This window comes from Dendrobates tinctorius, unplaced genomic scaffold (genome assembly GCF_039654945.1).
Source record: "Dendrobates tinctorius isolate UK_male_01 unplaced genomic scaffold, ASM3965494v1 ptg000311l, whole genome shotgun sequence".
Lineage (NCBI taxonomy): Eukaryota > Metazoa > Chordata > Amphibia > Anura > Dendrobatidae > Dendrobates > Dendrobates tinctorius.
The window spans coordinates 509,607-534,000 of record NW_027361978.1 but is presented as its reverse complement, the minus strand read 5'-3'; the positions used below and the strand labels follow the sequence as shown (position 1 = coordinate 534,000).

Sequence of the window (24,394 nt, the reverse complement as noted above, 5' to 3'; positions counted from 1 at the left end):
TATATATATACACTGCACAGTACCACCTCTATATCCTATATATATACACTGCACAGTACCACCTCTATATCCTATATATATATACACTGCACAGTACCACCTCTATATCCTATATATATATATACACTGCACAGTACCACCTCTATATCCTGTATATATATATATACACTGCACAGTACCACCTCTATATCCTATATATATACACTGCACAGTACCACCTCTATATCCTATATATATACACTGCACAGTACCACCTCTATATCCTATATATATATATACACTGCACAGTACCACCTCTATATCCTGTGTATATATATACACTGCACAGTACCACCTCTATATCCTGTATATATATACACTGCACAGTACCACCTCTATATCCTGTATATATATACACTGCACAGTACCACCTCTATATCCTGTATATATATACTGCACAGTACCACCTCTATATCCTGTATATATATATACACTGCACTGCACAGTACCACCTCTATATCCTGTATATATATACACTGCACAGTACCACCTCTATATCCTATATATATACTGCACAGTACCACCTCTATATCCTATATATATATACACTGCACAGTACCACCTCTATATCCTGTATATATATATACACTGCACTGCACAGTACCACCTCTATATCCTGTATATATATATACACTGCACAGTACCACCTCTATATCCTATATATATATATATATATATATATATATATATATATATATATATATATATACTGCACAGTACCACCTCTATATCCTATATATATATATACACTGCACTGCACAGTACCACCTCTATATCCTGTATATATATATATACACTGCACAGTACCACCTCTATATCCTATATATATATATATACTGCACAGTACCACCTCTATATCCTGTATATATATATACACTGCACTGCACAGTACCACCTCTATATCCTGTATATATATATATACTGCACAGTACCACCTCTATATCCTATATATATATACACTGCACAGTACCACCTCTATATCCTGTATATATATATATACACTGCACTGCACAGTACCACCTCTATATCCTGTATATATATATATACACTGCACAGTACCACCTCTATATCCTATATATATATATACACTGCACAGTACCACCTCTATATCCTGTATATATATATATACTGCACAGTACCACCTCTATATCCTATATATATATACACTGCACAGTACCACCTCTATATCCTGTATATATATATATACACTGCACAGTACCACCTCTATATCCTATATATATATATATATATACACTGCACAGTACCACCTCTATATCCTATATATATATATACACTGCACAGTACCACCTCTATATCCTGTATATATATATATACACTGCACTGCACAGTACCACCTCTATATCCTGTATATATATATACACTGCACAGTACCACCTCTATATCCTATATATATATATATATATATATATATATATATATATATATATACTGCACAGTACCACCTCTATATCCTATATATATATATATATACACTGCACAGTACCACCTCTATATCCTGTATATATATACACTGCACAGTACCACCTCTATATCCTATATATATACACTGCACAGTACCACCTCTATATCCTATATATATACACTGCACAGCACCACCTCTATATCCTGTATATATATACTGCACAGCACCACCTCTATATCCTGTATATATATACACTGCACAGTACCACCTCTATATCCTGTATATATATACACTGCACAGTACCACCTCTATATCCTATATATATATACACTGCACAGTACCACCTCTATATCCTATATATATATACACTGCACAGTACCACCTCTATATCCTATATATATATACACTGCACAGTACCACCTCTATATCCTATATATATATATATATACACTGCACAGTACCACCTCTATATCCTATATATATATACACTGCACAGTACCACCTCTATATCCTATATATATATACACTGCACAGTACCACCTCTATATCCTATATATATACACTGCACAGTACCACCTCTATATCCTGTATATATACACTGCACAGTACCACCTCTATATCCTATATATATACACTGCACAGTACCACCTCTATATCCTATATATATATATATATATACTGCACAGCACCACCTCTATATCCTATATATATACACTGCACAGTACCACCTCTATATCCTATATATATACACTGCACAGTACCACCTCTATATCCTGTATATATACACTGCACAGTACCACCTCTATATCCTATATATATATACACTGCACAGTACCACCTCTATATCCTATATATATATACACTGCACAGTACCACCTCTATATCCTATATATATATATATATATACACTGCACAGTACCACCTCTATATCCTATATATATATATACACTGCACAGTACCACCTCTATATCCTATATATATACACTGCACAGTACCACCTCTATATCCTGTATATATATACTGCACAGTACCACCTCTATATCCTGTATATATATACTGCACAGTACCACCTCTATATCCTATATATATATATACTGCACAGCACCACCTCTATATCCTATATATATACACTGCACAGTACCACCTCTATATCCTATATATATACACTGCACAGTACCACCTCTATATCCTGTATATATACACTGCACAGTACCACCTCTATATCCTATATATATATATATATACACTGCACAGTACCACCTCTATATCCTGTATATATATACTGCACAGTACCACCTCTATATCCTGTATATATATACTGCACAGTACCACCTGTATGTCCCACTGTAGACAGCAATGCAAAGACAGACAGACACGGACATGGAGACACCGATGCGAGAAGCAGAAGTACAGACCCTTAGACACGAACAGGGCCGCAGAGTTACGGACACACACGGGAACGGACGGCCAGAAATGGACGCACAGACACTAGTACATTGACCCATGGACACAGCAGTGCAGCACACGCCGCCGCCCCACCTCTCCGGTAAAGGATACCTCTCCATGATGAGAATTAATGTCTTTTTAGTTTCAAAGGCGTCGAGGAGCGCGGTGATGCGTTGATGTGACACCTTGGATAAGACGTCGCGCTCGCGGTACGCCTGCTGCCGGCTCTTGCTCCTCAGCGGGATGAATTTGGCTGCACATGTGGCTCCGTTTCCTTTGTGCACAACTCGTTTTACAAAACCAAATGATCCTCTGAAAACAAGAAAGGAAGCAATTAGGAGGAACGGTGAGCAAGAGTCCCACCACTAAGGTGAGGCTGGTCAGTGAGCAAGAGTCCCACCACTAAGGTGAGGCTGGTCAGTGAGCAAGAGTCCCACCACTAAGGTGAGGCTGGTCAGTGAGCAAGAGTCCCACCACTAAGGTGAGGCTGGTCAGTGAGCAAGAGTCCCACCACTAAGGTGAGGCTGGTCAGTGAGCAAGAGTCCCACCACTAAGGTGAGGCTGGTCAGTGAGCAAGAGTTCTAGGAAAGACTGTAAGGCCGGGGTCACACTAGAGAGGAATCCGGATGATAAAGCCTCACAGCACTCGGACCAGTGTTCACCTATGGGGCAGAGCGCAGCAGCGCATGGGGAGATCTGCTGTGTATATTGGCCGAGTCTCGGCTCACTAGCACCCATATAAGCCAATGACACAAGGCACGGCACTCACATATCACCCGAGTGATGTGCGATATATACGCCGACAGCGGAGGAGATGGAGACATTACTTTCTCCGCCTCCTCCACAGCTGTGATCTGATCCAATCTGTGCGAGAAAATGGAGCACAATCACATGACACTCGGCTCCCGCCCGCAGCAGAGCAGGAGCCGCCCGCAGCAGAGCAGGAGCCGCCCGCAGCAGAGCAGGAGCCGCCCGCAGCAGAGCAGGAGCCGCCCGCAGCAGAGCAGGAGCTGCTATGAATGAGTCACCGGAGGAGGAAAAAACAAAAATACAAGCTAAGTCCAGAAAACCGGAGAGGTTGGTAGCTAGCTGATTGCAGATCCCTGATCCTATTCACAACAACTAGCAGTAGCCGTGGGGTGTTCCTACGGTGGTCCTAGACACCTCGTTCACAGCCGGAGAACTAAATAAACCTAAAGAAAGAAAGGGGAAATCTAAACTGCCCCAGAGCAGACCCCAAAGCAATAGACAGCCCCCAACATGTATTGATGGTGAAAACAGATGAAAACACAAACACAGACAGAAAGACAGGCTGAGCAAACGATGGGGCCCAACTAACTAGATAGGACAGGAAAGAAAAGCAACTGTCTGCAATCACGCAAAAACCCTGCCAAAAATAATGTCCAACACGTCTGATAGAAAAGGCCCTGAAGTCACTAGACTTCAAAATCACTATATCAGCACTCAGGTATATTCTGAAAACAGAGCAAAGAGATCAACTGATCAAAGACAAAAATGGAGTTCAGCCAGTCCCTAGCCAGGGCTGGATGAACACAATCACTAAGTAAACAGACAAAATCTCATGGAACAATAGCAGAGCAAAAACTTAGCTTTAGTAGACAGGACTAAACTGGAGGCCAGAGCTCAGAGCAGAGAGGATCACCAGCAACCCAGCAGGGCGTCGGCGGCCTTATATCCACTCAGATTCCGGATGTCCAATCACACTCCACCTGTTCAGATGACAGGTTTTTCCCATCCAAATCAGTTTCACTACCTCCTTTCACCAGCAGAGGGAGTTCATCGGACATCAAAGGTGAAGGAGAAAATGAGCAGAGCAGGAGCCGCCCGCACCATAGCAAAAGCCGCTCGCAGCAGAGCAGGAGCCGTCTGCAGAAGAGCAGGGGCCGCCTGCAGCAGAGCAGGAGCCTCAGGCAGGAGAGCAGGAGCCTCAGGCAGGAGAGCAGGAGCCTCAGGCAGCAGATCAGGAGCCGCCCGCAGCAGATCAGGAGCCGCCCGCAGCAGATCAGGAGCCGCCGGCAGCAGAGCAGGAGCCGCCGGCAGCAGAGCAGGAGCCGCCGGCAGCAGAGCAGGAGCCGCTGGCAGCAGAGCAGGAGCCCCATGCAGCAGAGCTGGAGCCGCATGCAGTAGAGCTGGAGCCGAGGGTCATTAGCATATAACATCCAACGCTAGTGTGACCCCGGAATTAGTGACATAGTATGCCAGTACTAAATGTTGGTCCTACAAGCGAGAGTTTCAAAACTGAAGTGCGGAGGGTCAGCGAGCAAGAACTTCAAGGATGAGTTGAGGAAGATTAGTGAGTAAGAGCTTTAGGAGTGAGATAAGAGATCAGTGAGGAAAATTTCATTGAATGACCTAAGATGACTCAGTGAGCCAGAGCTTCATGTCTGAGGAGCAATCAGTCAGTGTACAAGACTATGAAGGCAGGGTTAGGGAGTACCAGTGAGTAAGAGCTCTAGGACTGAGGTGAGGAAGATGCATGGAGAAAAGCTCAAGGGCTTTGATTGTGAGGATCCGTGAGCAAAAGCTGCATGACTAAGATTAGGGGAGTCAGGAAAATAAAGTGAGTAAGATTAAGGTGAGAAGTATCAGTGACAAAAATTTCAGGGACATAATACAGGAGTAAAAGTGACAAAAAAAACTATAAGTATAAGCAGAGGAGGGTCAGTAAGCAAAAGCCCCGAGAGAGAGGTGAGGGCAGTCAGTTAGCAGGAGCACCAGGATTGAAATGAGGAGGTTAAGTGAGCAAGAGCCCCAAGAGAGAGGTGAGGGCAGTCAGTCAGCAGGACCACCAGGACTGAAATGAGGAGGTTAAGTGAGCATAAGCTCCAATACTGAATTGAGTAGCAGGAAGAACGCCAAGACTTAGATGAGTAGGATCAGTGAGCAAGAGTGTGAGGGCTGAGATGACTGCTGTGGGGCTGAAGAAACAGTGCTCAGCAGGTCCCTTTCCCGTGGGCTGACAGGAGGGGTGAGGACCATTATCTGTTTATAGATTTGGGCCCTGAATCAGCATTTGTGGTTTTTGGTCACTTTTCGTTGTTCTCTGGTTATCCGTGGAATTTTCTTCCGCGGATCAGTATTTCTGCACATGCGCCGCTTCTGTCTGGACTCGTTCTGCGCTTTATAAGGCCTCTTTCACACGCCCGTTTAATTCCAGTGTCCTTGTGTGTACTACGTGTGCCATCCGTGTACCGCATCAGTACCACACGGACGGCCGCCGGGGTAAAGTCCTACAGTAAGCCCGCTTCAGCACCTGCCGCACGGGAACAGTGCTTCTTCCCCGATGCTTGTCATGATTTTCAGCTTTGCCCGCAGTTGGGCAAAGCATACTGTGCATGCGTGAAGCAAGATTACTTTGCGCACGCGCGAACTATGAAGTTGAACTTCTCTAATACCGGCAAAGATCGCGGACGGCGGCCACGGATGGGGTGGAGAAAGAAGAAACACCGCCCTTCAGACCGGACACAGAGCATTTACATAGGCCGCCAGCTTCCGGTGACAGATTCCCTTTAAGGCATCAAATAATCCCTGTAGAGGGAGAGGGGTCAAAACACAAGCCCCAAACAAGGGCGGAGAAGAAAGAGGCGCGAGCACAGATAAGGCGCAAATCAAATACACGAAAGAAAATAAAAGAGAGCAAATACAACCGTGGGCAAAAGGTCCACCCCGGAATCCAGCACTACATCACCTCTCCAGTCACTTCCAGAGCTGCAGTCACAATTCTTCTGTTGCCTGTGATAGATAACAGCGATGACAGGTGGTCAACAACTCAGCAGCTTCCAAACCTGCACCGCCACAGGGGAAGCTCCTGAGAGCTAACAGAACAGCAGTATTGTAAGTACAGCTCTAGAGGTGACTGGAGGATAAGACATGATGTAACAGCAGAATAGTGACTGCAGCTCTGGAGGCGACTGGAGGATAAGACATGATGTAACAGCAGAATGGTGACTGCAGCTCTGGTGGTGACTTGAGGACAGGACCTAATAGTATACAGGGGTGAGTTGACCTTTGGTATTCTGGGTGTAATGGAGGCTTTCACACTCTATTATCACTAGCTGAGTGTATTGATCCATTTTTGGATTTGTGGCAGCTCTGGCTCCACTCACATTAAAACTTTTTTCCTTTCTGGCCAGCGGGGGTTAAATGCAGTTTTTCCCCGCTGGTGTTACTGCAGTGCTGCTGGGTCAGCTGATGTTGCTGGTGACCTCTCTCACATCCTTTGAAAGGTCACCTGATGCATCAGCTGACTGTTGGTGAGACAGGTCCTTTCTGGAGAGCAGCCTAGCAGAAGCAGCTCTCTGGTGTCAGCCACGTCTGGTGCTAAGAGTCCTGTTGCTGTTGATATCTGCGGTGTGGAGCTTTGCAGCGGTGCATATAAGCTAAGTGCTGTACTTCAGTTACCTTGTCCCTTTGGTGTCTGTCACTTCCCCCTGTGTGTTGTCTAAGTGCAGCGGTGGGACCAGTGCTCTCACCTGCCAGTTCCCTACTTAGAGCTAAGAGCAGGGCTGATCGTTGGAGGCCGCCATGTCCCTTGCCATCCAGGAGGATAGACTCTTGAGGGAGAGGCATGCACCAAATGTGCCCCCTGTTGTCCTTGCTGGGGAGGAGGACACACCGATGCAGGAGGATGAACTCATGCAGATGGGAGGAGTTGCTTCTCAAACGGGGTTGCCTGCGATTCGTCGTGGTGTGGGGGCATGTTTCTACTGTGGGCAGACCGGACATTTTATCAATGTCTGCCCAGCTTGCGCCTAAGTACCTGCACCATCTAAAATGCCACGTCCCCCTGGTCGTGTGGAGGGAGGCGGCTAGGGAGTGTATATTTCCTTCATTTTTTTCCCCTTATTGTACCTTACCTGCTGCGGTGGCGGGGTAACCGAGGGTATACCGATGCTTGTGGACAGTGGAGCAGGAGTCAGTCTGGTGGATGCTCACTTTGTCCAGACCCATGGCCTTAGGAGTAGGAAGCTAGCGAGACCCCTAAGCGTCCAGGCCATTGACTCTGTCCCACTCAGCCAGGGGAGGGTGACCCAAGTCATAGATGTTATACACCTGCATATAGGGACTCATCATGAAGAGTCCCTGTCATGCTACGTCTTGGGGGGAATGCCAACACCCATCGTTTTAGGCCTCCTTTGGATGAAAAGACACAACACGATGATAGATTGGCACTCTAGGGAAGTAGTCGGCTGGGATCAGTCGTGTGAGGTTCTGCCAGGGAGTAGGGGCAAGTCTCAACCCTCACCACAAGCTAACCCTGAGTGTCAGGGTCCTCTTAGGACGAGGGGTCAGGGGAGGGTGGTGGTTCCCTCTGAGCATAGTGTGACGACACAGGGGGACGCCTCTGTTGTCAGCTCTTGTAAGAGTGCACTATCTAGTGGCAAACGTACGCGTGGCAATAAACGTTCAGTGTTATGAATGAGTCACCGTAGGAGGCAAAAACAGAAATACTAGCTAAGTCCAGAAAACCAGAGAAGTTGGCAGCTATCGGATTGCAGACCCCTGAACCTATCAACAACAACTAGCAGTAGCCGTGGGGGGTTCGTACGGTGCCCTAGACCCCTCGATCACAGCCGGAGAACTACATAGCCTAAAGACAGAAAGGGAAATCTAAACTGCCCCAGAGCAGACCCCAAAGCAATAGGCAGCCCCCAACATATAATGACGGTGAAGCAAGATGAAAAAACACTCACACAGATAGAAAGATAGGCTGAGCAAATGATGGGGCCCAAGCTAACTAGATAGGACAGGATAGGAAAGCTGCTGTCTGTAATCCACTAAAACCCTATCAAAACAAGAGCCAACAGCTGATAGGGAAAAAAGCCCTGAAGACGCTAGGCCTCAAAAAGACTATATCAGCACTCAGGTATTTTCTGAAGACAGAGCAAAAAGGAATTCAGCTCACCCCAGCAGGGAATGGCAGAAATCAAGGAAAACAATGCAAAACAAAACCAAAACACAAATGCAAAAAGTAGAGCAGAAAACTTAGCTTTTGAGGAGCAGGAATCAGACTGGTCTCCTAGAATCCCTCAGTGAGATCACCAGCAAGGCAGAAGGGCGTCGGCTGCCTTATATCCAGTCAGTAACTCCCGTCACCCAGTCATCATCATCCTGCCCAGGTGCCTGGCAATCAGCCTCACTACCCTCCTTCACCAGAAGAGGGAGTTCTTCAGACCTCAACGGTGAAGGGGAAAATGAACTCACAACAGTACCTCCCCCTTGAGGAGGGGTCACCGAACCCTCATCCACGCCACCAGGGCGATCAGGGTGAGCCCGATGAAAGGCACGCATCAATCTTTTGGCATGAATATCAGAGGCAGAGACCCAGGAATTATCCTCCTGACCATAACCCTTCCACTTAACCAAATACTGGAGTCTCCGTCTAGCCAGACGGGAATCCAGTATCTTCTCTACCTCATATTCCATGTTACCTTCAACCAATACAGGGTCCGGAGGTGTCACCCCAGGAACTACTGGTTCAACAAACCTCTTCAACAAGGACTTATGAAACACATTGTGGATTTTAAATGTAACAGGAAGAGCCAAACGAAAAGAGACCGGATTAATAATCTCCAAAATCTTGTAAGGTCCAATAAATCTAGGCTTAAACTTAGGAGAAGCCACCTTCATAGTAATATTTTTTGATGATAACCACACCATATCACCAATCTTAAACTGGGGACTAATGGTCCTATGTCGGTTGGAAAACCGCTGGGCCTTTTCCGGGGAGAGAGATAACTTATCCACCACTTGGTCCCAGATCTGGTGCATTCTCTCCACCACAGCGTCAACACCTGGGCAGGCAGAAGGCTCCACCTGCCCTGAAGAAAATCGAGGATGAAACCCAAAGTTACAAAAAAAAGGTGACATCAAAGTGGCAGAACTAGCTCTATTATTTAAAGCAAATTCGGCCAAGGGCAAAAATGAAACCCAATCATCCTGATCAGCGGAAATAAAACATCTCAAATACAACTCCAAGGTCTGGTTTGTTCTCTCCGTCTGCCCATTGGTCTGAGGGTGAAAAGCAGAGGAGAAGGACAACTGAATTCCCAGCTTGGAGCAGAAAGTCCTCCAAAATCTAGACACAAACTGAACTCCTCTGTCAGATACAATGTTCTCAGGAATCCCGTGCAAGCGAACCACCTGTTGCAAAAACAAGGGCACCAACTCTGAGGAAGATGGCAACTTAGGGAGTGGTACAAGATGAACCATCTTAGAGAACCTATCACAAATCACCCAAATAACAGTCATTCTCTGAGAGACAGGCATATCAGAGATGAAATCCATTGAAATATGGGTCCATGGCCTCCTGGGAACTGGCAAAGGCATCAACAACCCACTAGAGCGAGAACAAGGTTTAGACCGGGAGCAAGTCCCACAGGACTGCACAAAATTCCTGACATCACGAGACAAGGCGGGCCACCAAAAAGACCGACTCACCAGATCTCTAGTACCAAAAATACCTGGATGACCAGCCAATGTAGAGCAATGAACTTCAGACATCACTCTCTTCTTCCACTGGTCAGGAACATACAACTTTCCACTGGGACAACGCTCAGGTTTGTCCTCTTGGAACTCTGCCAGAGCATGTCTCAAATCGGGCGAGATGGCAGAAAGAACTACCCCTTCGCCTAAGATGGTAGCAGGCTTGGTCACCACAGGAGAATCAGCAAAGTTGCTCCTAGAGAGAGCGTCAGCCTTGACATTCTTAGTGCCAGGAAGAAAAGAGACCACAAAATCAAAACGTGTAAAAAAACAAGGCCCACCTAGCCTGTCTAGGGTTCAAGCGTTTGGCCGACTCCAGGTAAATCAAATTCTTGTGGTCAGTGAGGACCACGACTTGATGTTTAGCTCCCTCCAACCAATGTCTTCACTCCTCAAATGCCCATTTCATGGCTAACAGTTCCCGATTCCCCACATCATAGTTACGTTCAGATGGAGAGATCTTTCGGGAAAAGAAAGCATAGGGATTCATTTTAGATGTTACAGGATCCTTTTGGGACAAAACAGCTCCTGCACCAATCTCAGAAGCATCCACCTCTACCTGGAACGGGAGTGAGACATCAGGTTGCCGCAAAACCGGGGCAAAAGAGAATCTTCGCTTCAGCTCCTGAAAGGAAGAAACAGCCTCCGGAGACCAATTCAACACATCAGCACCCTTCTTAGTCAGATCAGTCAATGGCTTGGCAATACTAGAAAATTTGACTATAAATTTCCGATAAAAATTAGCAAAACCCAAAAACTTCTGGAGGGCCTTCAAAGAAGTGGGCTGAACCCAATCATAAATGGCCTGTACCTTGGCCGGGTCCATTTCAATAGTTGACGGAGACAAAATAAATCCCAAAAAAGAAATCCTCTGTACCCCAAAAAGGCATTTCGATCCCTTGACATACAGGGAATTCTCCCTCAAGATCCGGAACACCGTCCGAACATGTTCCACATGAGAATCCCAATCCTTGGAGAAGATCAAAATATCATCCAGATAGATAATCAAAAATTTATCCACAAAGTCTCGGAAAATATCGTTCATGAAGCACTGGAAGACAGAAGGTGCATTAGTGAGCCCAAAAGGCATCACCAGGTACTCAAAATGTCCCTCCGGAGTATTAAACGCCGTCTTCCATTCATCCCCATGCTTAATGCGGATAAGATTATATGCCCCCCTGAGGTCAAGCTTGGTAAACCAGCAAGCACCTTTAACTCTGGAGAATAGATTTGAAATCAGGGGTAACGGATACTGATATTTAACAGTAATTTTGTTGAGGGCACGATAATCAATACAAGGCCTTAATGAACCATCCTTTTTGGCCACAAAAAAAAACCCAGCACCTAAGGGTGAAGAGGATGGTCTAATATGACCCTTCTCCAACGCCTCCTTAATATAGGACCGCATAGCCTCGTGCTCGGGTACAGATAAATTGAAGAGCCAACCCCTGGGAAATTTACACCACGGGCTCAGTTCAATTGCACAATCATAACTCCTATGAGGAGGCAAAGACGCAGACTCATTCTCACTAAATACATCATAAAAATCTGCCAAATAGTCAGGAACATCATGCGACTGAGGAGAGGTGGAAAAAAACGGAGCCTCACTAAGGGCACACCGACAACCCCAACTCACCACAGACACAGATTTCCAATCCAAAACTGGATTATGAATTTGCAACCAGGGAAACCCCAGAACAATGGTATCATGCAAATTATGCAACACCAAAAATCTGCAATTTTCTTGATGGTCTGGGGCGACCCGCATTACCACCTGGGTCCAAAACTGAGGTTTATTTTTCGCCAAAGGAGTAACATCAATCCCCCTCAAAGGGATAGGCGTCTGCAGAGGTGTCATAGGAAATCCACAACGTTTAGCAAAATCCAAGTCCATTAGGTTCAGGGCTGCTCCCGAATCCACAAAAGCCTTGGCGGAAAATGTGGACAGGGAGCAGATCAGAGTAATTGCCAGAAGAAACTTAGGTTGAACACCACCCACAGAAAACGTGTGTGCAAAACGTTTCTCTCGTTTAGGACAGACAGAAATAATATGCGAGGCATCTCCACAAAAAAACACAGCTTATTACGCCTTCTGAACTCCTGACGTTGCTCCCTGGACAAAACTCTATCACATTGCATAGGTTCAGACATTTTTTCAACAGGTGACAACACCTCTCGTGCAGTCCTGCGTTCACGTAAACGCCGATCAACCTGAATGGCTAATGACATAGAATCGTCAAGACTAGAGGGAACAGGAAATCCCACCATAGTATCTTTTACGGCTTCTGACAAACCCTTCCGAAAGAGAGCTGCCAAGGCATTATCATTCCAGGTAGTAAGGACCGCCCACTTTCGGAATTTTTGACAGTACAGTTCTGCAGAATCACGACCCTGGCTCAATGCCAACAGGGTCTTTTCAGCCTGATCAATACCATTAGGTTTGTCATACAACAACCCCAAGGCTTGAAAAAATGCATTCACATTAGTCAGAATAGGACCATCTGGATTAAAAGAAAACGCCCCATTCTGGGGATCGCCACGCAGCAAAGATATGACAATTTTAACCTGCTGCGCGGAGCTCCCTGACGAGTTAGGCTTCAAGACAAAAAATAATTTACAATTATTTTTGAAATTCAAAAATTTAGACCGATCCCCAAAAAACACATCGATCACAGCCGGAGAACTACATAGCCTAAAGACAGAAAGGGAAATCTAAACTGCCCCAGAGCAGACCTCAAAGCAATAGGCAACCCCCAACATATAATGACGGTGAAGCAAGATGAAAAAACACTCACACAGATAGAAAGACAGGCTGAGCAAATGATGGGGCCCAAGCTAACTAAATAGGACAGGATAGGAAAGCTGCTGTCTGTAATCTGCCAAAACCCTATCAAAACAAGAGCCAACAGCTGATAGGGAAAAAAAGCCCTGAAGATGCTAGGCCTCAAAAAGACTATATCAGCACTCAGGTATTTTCTGAAGACAGAGCAAAAAGGAATTCAGCTCACCCCAGCAGGGAATGGCAGAAATCAAGGAAAACAATGCAAAACAAAACCAAAACACAAATGCAAAAAGTAGAGCAGAAAACTTAGCTTTTGAGGAGCAGGAATCAGACTGGTCTCCTAGAATCCCTCAGAGAGATCACCAGCAAGGCAGAAGGGCGTCGGCTGCCTTATATCCAGTCAGTAACTCCCGTCACCCAGTCATCATCATCCTGCCCAGGTGCCTGGCAATCAGCCTCACTACCCTCCTTCACCAGAAGAGGGAGTTCATCAGACCTCAACGGTGAAGGGGAAAATGAACTCACAACAGTTCAGGTCCGGACTTGTGTATGAATGCGTACGTATGGGTGTCCACCAAAAACATCCGGTGGAAGTGTGCTGCTGGGGTCAGGAGTTCTCAGGTGATCAGGCCGTATCAGGTGTCGGCCATTCTCGGCCTGGGGACTTACCAGCTGGAGTTACCCCCAGTAATGCCCATACACAACTCATTCCCCAGGTCGGCGCTCTGGAGATTTGTGGCGCCTCCGGATCATGCATTGTTGTCACTTCCATCAGTCTACGTTTGCCATAAACCTGAGAGTCAAGTGACCGTCGAGGTGAACTCTGGTGGATCGAGGCGTCCTCACCGTAGGTTGTTTTCTGGTGAGGTCCAGTGTTGAGGGTCCAGAGGCCTCTCATTGAAAGGGGGGGGGGGGTACTGTCACGATCCATTTTTGGATTTGTGGCAGCTCTGGTTCCACTCACTATTCTGGGTGTAATGGAGACTTTCACACTCTATTATACCTAGCTGAGTGTATTGATCCATTTTTGGATTTGTGACAGCTCCGGTTCCACTCACATTAAAACTTTTTTCCTTTCAGGGCAGCGGGGGTTAAATGCAGTTTTTCCCTGCTGGCAGCTGGTGTTACTGCAGTGCTGCTGATTCAGCTGATGTTGCTGGTGACCTCTCCTACATCCTTTAAAAGGTCACCTGATGCATCAGCTGACTGTTGGTGACACAGGTCCTTTCTAGAGAGCAGCCTAGCAGAAGCAGCTCTCTGGTGTCAGCCACATCTGGTGTTAAGAGTCCTGTTGCTGTTGATATCTGCGGTGTGGAGCTTTGCAGCGGTGCATATAAGCTAAGTGCTGTACTTTAGTTACCTTGTCCCTTTGGTGTCTGTCACTTCCCCCTGTGTGTTGTCTTAGTGCAACGGTGGGACCAGTGCTCTCACCTGCCAGTCCCCTACTTAGGGATAAAAGCAGGGCAACTGAGGGATTAGGTATCCTGCTCGGCGACGGGGTGAAAGAACCCACATAGGTACGTGAGATCAGGGCCCATCCTCAGGTGAGTGCAGAAGGTGTCCATTCCCCCGTTCCCTATCGACAAGGCCCACTGTTGTTATAGTTTCCCTGGTGTTCCCTGGTGTGTTGTGCCGTTTGGTGACCAACCAATCATCGGGTCGAGTCCCACTGGTCAGTAACACTGTGACACTGAGAAGATGTGCTGGGTCTGTGTTCTCTGGTATCAGCCATCTGTTTTCTGTACTGGGAGAAATTTACGGTGACAGCGAGGAGAATATCGTCACAATCAGAACATTTCTCCTACCTCCCAATCTCCTCCTTAACCTCGAAGAAAGATTTCAGCTTCCGCCTCCTGAGCAACGGCTGTGTCTCCTCATCTAGAAAGAAGAAAAGCTCCTGTCACTGAAATGTCACCTCCCCTCCCCCATTATCATTGTTGCCGGAGGATCTGAGGATGATGAGACTCCCCCGTAATCCACAATGTAACACTGCAGGAGAAGAAGGGGGCCAACACCTCTCAATATGGCGGATGTGCCCCCCACATCCACCTCCGGGGGCTTCACTGTCCTCATCTACATCCATAGACATTAATATGGAGAAAGTATGTGCCCCCCACATCCTCCTCCGGGTGGCTTCACTGTCCTCCTCTACATCCATAGACATTAATATGGAGAAAGTATGTGCCCCCCACATCCACCTCCGGGGGCTTCACTGTCCTCATCTACATCCATAGACATTAATATGGAGGAACGTATGTGCCCCCCACATCCACCTCCGGGGACTTCACTGTCCTCATCTACATCCATAGACATTAATATGGAGAAAGTATGTGCCCCCCACATCCACCTCCGGGGGCTTCACTGTCCTCATCTACATCCATAGACATTAATATAGAGAAAGTATGTGCCCCCCACATCCACCTCCGGGGGCTTCACTGTCCTCATCTACATCCATAGACATTAATATGGAGAAAGTATGCGCCCCCCACATCCACCTCCGGGGGCTTCACTGTCCTCATCTACATCCATAGACATTAATATGGAGAAAGTATGTGCCCCCCACATCCACCTCCGGGGGCTTCACTGTCCTCATCTACATCCATAGACATTAATATGGAGAAAGTATGTGCCCCCCACATCCACCTCCGGGGCTTCTCTGTCCCCTATTTGCACTGGGCACAGTTATGGGGGACAGATAAGGGTCTTCCCCAAACTGTTGCCATAAAGCTGAAGCTACAATTGTCCACAATGTCTTGTGCTGAAGATGAAGATTTCCCTTCACTCAATCTTCTGTCAGATGTCAGTAAAGGGAGATGACGAGGGGCCGGATATTATACATCAGGGGACAAGTGATCAGACGTTATACACAGTGGGGGGGGCGAGGGTCCGGATTCTATACACAAAGGAAATTAGGCCTCAGGGCTCATACTCACTTGCAATTCTCGTGCGAGTCTCTGGCATGGAAACCGGGGCACTATCGCCGGCTGCATAGAAATACATGTAGCTGCATAGAAATACATGTAGCCGCACGCTCCGGTCCGAGTGGCGGCGGCAGTGCCAGGTTTAGTCTCTTGCGAATGAGCCCTTAAGGAGACCTCAGTATTCAGTGATGAGGTCGTGTGGTCCGACACTTTTCTCTATAGAGAGTATGATGAAACCTGGCAGGATAGCAGGGGGGCTGTATACAAATAACGGCACTGCTCACTTTCTGGGGTAATTACCTGTCTCCAGGACGAGCTCGGCCTTGCAGGACACTTCCCCAGCACAGTTGTGGGCAACACACGTGTACACGCCGCCATCTCCAGCCTCCGTCTGACTTATGATCAGGGAATATTTCCGCTCCACTCGCTCCGTCTGGATTCTGTCACTTTCTTTCAACAGATTGTTCTCCTGAATTCACAAAATCGTCAGAGACGGGCTCCAGGCAGTGGGGTCTTACCTTATTCCGGGCTCCAGGCACTGGGGTCTTACCTTATACCAGGCTACTGTCAGTGGAGGGCTCCCATCTATCACAGCATCAAATTGGGCTGTTTCTCCACTATGAATGTGGACATCTTCAATGGTCACCTGCATATACGGGAGTCCTAAAAGTGGTAAACATATGAGAGGTCAGCGGTCACCTCTCCGCCCCATCAATTAAACAATCATCCATAACCCCACCTGTCAACCATAATTCAACTGATCATCCATAACCTCACCAAGCATTCAAAACGTAATCCACTATCCAAAATACAACCGACCACCCAACAACCCACTGACCATTCACAACCCCAACAACCATCCTTAACGTCAATGACTGTCCATAAACCAACAATCATCCATAACTTCACTGACCATCCTTCAACCCCATGACCAAACCAACCAAAGACCACACACCAACCATCCAACAACCCACTGACTATTCATTCATAGTGCTCGGATTTTCCTGCTGTACGGGGTGGGCTGCATTATTCGTATCCCATACGAAGCTGCTGTAGAAACTGACACACTGACAACTTATGGAGTTCTCCATTTTGCCGGCTGTGGCTATAGTATTACATATCAGATTTCTGGATCATCGGTGATTGTTTAATAGAAAAACCTTGAGGCATCTTAGAATGACCTTGAGGCTCCTCCACCGGAGTCTGCAGATGGCTGTGCCGTCACCAGCCGTAATATCAGACAGACGGATAATTCTATGACCTCTCCACACTAACAACTCCTAGAGGAGGTGACGCACCGAGACCGGAGACTCTGCACATTTATTGAGGAATTTCTGTACCACGGAGAGGACGTGACCGACCACATCTAGAAACTGATCTCACCAGCTGCGGAAGCCACTCTACTGTCTATTATCTATCCATCCTTTACACCTAGTATCTATAGGCATCTCATAGTCTACATGGAGAAAAGTATGGGGCGGAACATCTCTATCACTTCATTTGTGTTCCACATCTGGCCCCAATGCTCCCAGTGTATAAAGCTCCGGCCCCTCGCCCCCTGATGTATAGGCTCCGGCCCCTCGCCCCCTGATGAATAAGCTCCGGCCCCTCGCCCCCTGATGAATAAGCTCCAGCCCCTCGCCCCCTGATGTACTAGCTCCGGCCCCTCGCCCCCTGATGTATAAGCTCTGGCCCCTCGCCCCCTGATGAATAAGCTCCAGCCCCTCGCCCCCTGATGTACTAGCTCCGGCCCCTCGCCCCCTGATGTACTAGCTCCGGCCCCTCGCCCCCTGATGTATAAGCTCTGGCCCCTCGCCCCCTGATGAATAAGCTCCAGCCCCTCGCCCCCTGATGCATAAGCTCCGGCCCCTCGCCCCCTGATGTATAGGCTCCGGCCCCTCGCCCCCTGATGTATAAGCTCCGGCCCCTCGCCCCCTGATGTATAAGCTCCGGCCCCTCGCCCCCTGATGTATAAGCTCTGGCCCCTTTCCCACTCCCCCGGTGTATAACCTTCTGCTCCCACTGTATAACATTTTCCTCATTATTGCCCCTGGTAAATAACTTCCCGCCCTCTCAACCCCTTGGTAGTATAGCCTCTGCACCCCTCACACATCATCTGCCATTACTTCCATGTGACAGACCGGACGGTGATGCAGAGCTCATGATACCAGCGCAGTCCAGTAATAGGAGTCACCGGGGTAACAAATTCATTCATATTTAACCCTCCCCGTCTCCCGTGAGTGATATTACTGAGAAGTGAAGGGGACCACAGCAACTTAGCCACCAAGTGGAGACCCCGTAACGCTACAGAGCGGGGGCCGAGTGCTGAAGAGCAGAGTGCAGAAAAGTCACCAGCGCTCTGCTGATCCCATAACTGCAGAGTCCAGACCTCCTCTAGTATAAACACTGCGCCCTTGACGGGAGCTACATGACCGAGCAGCTGCATGAAGCCGTTTATCACCAAGCACAATACCAAGCGTCAGATGGAGTGGTGTAAAGCCGCCACCACTGGACTCTGGAGGAGATGTGTTCTGCGCCTGATGGAGGAGTCCGTCGTAGCGCCCTCACAGCAGAAGTCCACACACCCAGCCAGGACCCCCACCTTCATGTAATGTGCAGGATTCTCACATACAGATGATGGTGGAGGAGAATGCTATGGGCTTGTTGCCAGGGGGCAGCCGCAGACCCTCAGCTCCAATGATGGGAAATCTTCAGTACAAGACATTGTGGACAAATGTAGCTTCAGCTCTGTAAGAACAGTTCAGGAAGACCCTCATCTGCCCGCCATGACTAAGCGCAGAGTTGACAGAGGACAGAGAAGCCCCCGGAGGTGAATGTAGGGGGCACATACTTTCTCCATATTAATGTCTATGGATGTAGGAGGAGGACAGTGAAGCCCCCGGAGGTGGATGTGGGGGGCACATACTTTCTCCATATTAATGCCTATGGGTGTAGGAGGAGGACAGTGAAGCCCCCGGAGGTGGATGTGGGGGGCACATACTTTCTCCATATTAATGTCTATTGATATAGATGAGGACAGTGAAGCCCCCGGAGGTGGATGTGGGGGGCACATACTTTCTCCATATTAATGTCTATGGATGTAGATGAGGACAGTGAATCCCCTGGAGGTGGATGTGGGGGGCACATACTTTCTCCATATTAATGTCTATGGATGTAGATGAGGACAGTGAATCGCCTGGAGGTGGATGTGGGGGGCACATACTTTCTCCATATTAATGTCTATGGATGTAGATGAGGACAGTGAATCGCCTGGAGGTGGATGTGGGGGGCACATACTTTCTCCATATTAATGTCTATGGATGTAGATGAGGACAGTGAATCGCCTGGAGGTGGATGTGGGGGGCACATACTTTCTCCATATTAATGTCTATGGATGTAGATGAGGACAGTGAATCCCCTGGAGGTGGATGTGGGGGGCACGTACTTTCTCCATATTAATGTCTATGGATGTAGATGAGGACAGTGAATCCCCTGGAGGTGGATGTGGGGGGCACATACTTTCTCCATATTAATGTCTATGGATGTAGATGAGGACAGTGAATCCCCTGGAGGTGGATGTGGGGGGCACATACTTTCTCCATATTAATGTCTATGGATGTAGATGAGGACAGTGAATCGCCTGGAGGTGGATGTGGGGGGCACATACTTTCTCCATATTAATGTCTATGGATGTAGATGAGGACAGTGAATCGCCTGGAGGTGGATGTGGGGGGCACATACTTTCTCCATATTAATGTCTATGGATGTAGATGAGGACAGTGAATCCACTGGAGGTGGATGTGGGGTGCACATACTTTCTCCATATTAATGTCTATGGATGTAGATGAGGACAGAGAAGCCCCCGGAGGTGGATGTGGGGGGCACATACTTTCTACAGATTAATGTCTATGGATGTAGATGAGGACAGTGAAGCCCCCGGAGGTGGATGTGGGGGGCACATACTTTCTTCATATTAATGTCTATGGATGTAGATGAGGACAGTGAAGCCCCCGGAGGTGGATGTGGGGGGCACATACTTTCTCCATATTAATGTCTATGGGTGTAGGAGGAGGACAGTGAAGCCCCCGGAGGTGGATGTGGGGGGCGCATACTTTCTCCATATTAATGTCTATGGGTGTAGGAGGAGGACAGTGAAGCCCCCGGAGGTGGATGTGGGGGGCACATACTTTCTCCATATTAATGTCTATGGATATAGATGAGGACAGTGAATCCCCTGGAGGTGGATGTGGGGGGCACATACTTTCTCCATATTAATGTCTATGGATGTAGATGAGGACAGTGAATCCCCTGGAGGAGGATGTGGGGGGCACATACTTTCTCCATATTAATGTCTATGGATGTAGATGAGGACAGTGAATCCCCTGGAGGTGGATGTGGGGGGCACATACTTTCTCCATATTAATGTCTATGGATGTAGATGAGGACAGTGAATCCCCTGGAGGTGGATGTGGGGGACACATACTTTCTCCATATTAATGTCTATGGATGTAGATGAGGACAGAGAAGCCCCCGGAGGTGGATGTGGGGGGCACATACTTTCTGTATATTAATGTCTATGGATGTAGATGAGGACAGTGAAGCCCCCGGAGGTGGATGTGGGGGGCGCATACTTTCTCCATATTAATGTGTATGGGTGTAGGAGGAGGACAGTGAAGCCCCCGGAGGTGGATGTTGGGGGGCACATACTTTCTCCATATTAATGTCTATGGATGTAGATGAGGACAGAGAAGCCCCCGGAGGTGGATGTGGGGGGCACATACTTTCTCCATATTAATGTCTATGGATGTAGATGAGGACAGAGAAGCCCCCGGAGGTGGATGTGGGGGGCACATACTTTCTGTATATTAATGTCTATGGATGTAGATGAGGAAAGTGAAGCCCCCGGAGGAGGATGTGGGGGGCACATACTTTCTCCATATTAATGTCTATGGATGAAGATGAGGACAGTGAAGCCCCCGGAGGTGGATGTGGGGGACACATACTTTCTCCATATTAATGTCTATGGGTGTAGGAGGAGGACAGTGAAGCCCCCGGAGGTGGATGTTGGGGGGCACATACTTTCTACATATTAATGTCTATGGGTGTAGGAGGAGGACAGTGAAGCCCCCGGAGGTGGATGGGGGGGGCACATACTTTCTCCATATTAATGTCTATGGGTGTAGATGAGGACAGTGAAGCCCCCGGAGGTGGATGTGGGGGGCACATACTTTCTCCATATTAATGTCTATCGGTGTAGGAGGAGGACAGTGAAGCCCCCGGAGGTGGATGGGGGGGGCACATACTTTCTCCATATTAATGTCTATGGGTGTAGATGAGGACAGTGAAGCCACCGGAGGTGGATGGGGGGGGGCACATACTTTCTCCATATTAATGTCTATGGATGTAGATGAGGACAGTGAAGCCCCCGGAGGTGGATGTGGGGGGCACATACTTTCTCCATATTAATGTCTATGGATGTAGATGAGGACAGTGAAGCCCCCGGAGGAGGATGTGGGGGGCGCATACTTTCTCCATATTAATGTCTATGGGTGTAGGAGGAGGACAGTGAAGCCCCCGGAGGTGGATGTGGGGGGCACATACTTTCCTCCATATTAATGTCTATGGATGTAGATGAGGACAGTGAAGCCCCCCGGAGGAGGATGTGGGGGGCACATACTTTCCTCCATATTAATGTCTATGGATGTAGATGAGGATAGTGAAGCCCCCGGAGGTGGATGTGGGGGGCATATACTTTCTCCATATTAATGTCTATGGATGTAGATGAGGACAGTGAAGCCCCCGGAGGTGGATGTGGGGGGCACATACTTTCTCCATATTAATGTCTATGGGTGTAGATGAGGACAGTGAAGCCCCCTGAGGTGGATGTGGGGGGCACATACTTTCTCCATATTAATGTCTATGGATGTAGATGAGGACAGTGAAGCCCCCGGAGGTGGATGTGGGGGGCACATACTTTCTCTATATTAATGTCTATGGATGTAAATGAGGACAGTGAAGCCCCCTGAGGTGGATGTGGGGGGCACATACTTTCTCCATATTAATGTCTATAGATGTAGATGAGGACAGTGAAGCCCCCGGAGGTGGATGTGGGGGGCACATACTTTCTCCATATTAATTTCTATGGATGTAGATGAGGACAGTGAAGCCCCCGGAGGTGGATGTGGGGGGCGCATACTTTCTCCATATTAATGTCTATGGATGTAGATGAGGACAGTGAAGCCCCCGGAGGTGGATGTGGGGGGCACATACTTTCTCCATATTAATGTCTATGGATGTAGAGGAGGACAGAGAAGCCCCCGGAGGAGGATGTGGGGGGCACATACTTTCCTCCATATTAATGTCTATGGATGTAGATGAGGACAGTGAAGCCCCCTGAGGTGGATGTGGGGGGCACATACTTTCTCCATATTAATGTCTATGGATGTAGATGAGGACAGTGAAGCCCCCGGAGGTGGATGTGGGGGGCACATACTTTCTCTATATTAATGTCTATGGATGTAGATGAGGACAGTGAAGCCCCCGGAGGTGGATGTGGGGGGCGCATACTTTCTCCATATTAATGTCTATAGATGTAGATGAGGACAGAGAAGCCCCCGGAGGAGGATTTGGGGGGCACATACTTTCTCCATATTAATGTCGATGGATGTAGAGGAGGACAGTGAAGCCCCTGGAGGTGGATGTGGGGGGCACATACTTTCTCCATATTAATGTCTATGGATGTAGATGAGGACAGAGAAGCCACCGGAGGTGGATGTGGGGGGCACATACTTTCTCCATATTAATGTCTATGGATGTAGAGGAGGACACTGAAGCCCCCGGAGGTGGATGTGGGGGGCACATACTTTCTCCATATTAATGTCTATGGATGTAGATGAGGACACTGAAGCCCCCGGAGGAGGATGTGGGGGGCACATACTTTCTCCATATTAATGTCTATGGATGTAGATGAGGACAGAGAAGCCCCCGGAGGAGGATGTGGGGGGCACATACTTTCTCCATATTAATGTCTATGGATGTAGAGGAGGACAGTGAAGCCCCCGGAGGTGGATGTGGGGGGCACATACTTTCTCCATATTAATGTCTATGGATGTAGATGAGGACAGTGAAGCCCCCGGAGGAGGATGTGGGGGGCACATACTTTCTCCATATTAATGTCTATGGATGTAGATGAGGACAGAGAAGCCCCCGGAGGTGGATGTGGGGGGCACATACTTTCTCCATATTAATGTCTATGGATGTAGATGAGGACAGTGAAGCCCCCGGAGGAGGATGTGGGGGGCACATACTTTCTCCATATTAATGTCTATGGATGTAGAGGAGGACACTGAAGCCCCCGGAGGTGGATGTGGGGGGCACATACTTTCTCCATATTAATGTCTATGGATGTAGATGAGGACAGTGAAGCCCCCGGAGGTGGATGTGGGGTGCGCATACTTTCTCCATATTAATGTCTATTGATGTAGATTAGGACAGAGAAGCCCCCGGAGGTGGATGTGGGGGGCACATACTTTCTCCATATTAATGTCTATGGATGTAGAGGAGGACAGTGAAGCCCCCGGAGGTGGATGTGGGGGGCACATACTTTCTCCATATTAATGTCTATGGATGTAGATGAGGACAGTGAAGCCCCCGGAGGAGGATGTGGGGGGCACATACTTTCTCCATATTAATGTCTATGGATGTAGATGAGGACAGAGAAGCCCCCGGAGGTGGATGTGGGGGGCACATACTTTCTCCATATTAATGTCTATGGATGTAGAGGAGGACAGTGAAGCCCGCGGAGGTGGATGTGGGGGGCGCATACTTTCTCCATATTAATGTCTATTGATGTAGATGAGGACAGAGAAGCCCCCGGAGGTGGATGTGGGGGGCACATACTTTCTCCATATTAATGTCTATGGATGTAGATGAGGACAGTGAAGCCCCCAGAGGTGGATGTGGGGGGCACATACTTTCTCCATATTAATGTCTATGGATGTAGATGAGGACAGTGAAGCCCCCGGAGGTGGATGTGGGGGGCACATACTTTCTCCATATTAATGTCTATTGATGTAGATGAGGACAGTGAAGCCCCCGGAGGTGGATGTGGGGGGCACATACTTTCTCCATAATAATGTCTATGGATGTAGATAAGGACAGTGAAGCCCCCGGAGGTGGATGTGGGGGGCACATACTTTCTCCATATTAATGTCTATGGATGTAGATGAGGACAGAGAAGTCCCTGGAGGTGGATGTGGGGGGCACATACTTTCTCCA

The 24,394-nt window shown here is 47.9% G+C and overlaps 1 protein-coding gene across 1 annotated transcript in view; it reads right to left on the bottom strand.

The window, feature by feature from the left end:
- Positions 1–24,394, bottom strand: part of OBSCN (obscurin, cytoskeletal calmodulin and titin-interacting RhoGEF) — a 636,219-nt gene that overhangs the window by 133,047 nt on the left and 478,778 nt on the right. The window contains exons 94-97 of the mRNA XM_073561015.1: positions 16,668–16,780; positions 16,418–16,586; positions 15,002–15,074; positions 3,020–3,220 (exon numbers count right to left, since the gene is read on the bottom strand). Of these exons, the coding sequence (XP_073417116.1) occupies positions 3,020–3,220; positions 15,002–15,074; positions 16,418–16,586; positions 16,668–16,780 (556 nt within the window). The remainder of the gene's footprint in view (positions 1–3,019; positions 3,221–15,001; positions 15,075–16,417; positions 16,587–16,667; positions 16,781–24,394) is intronic.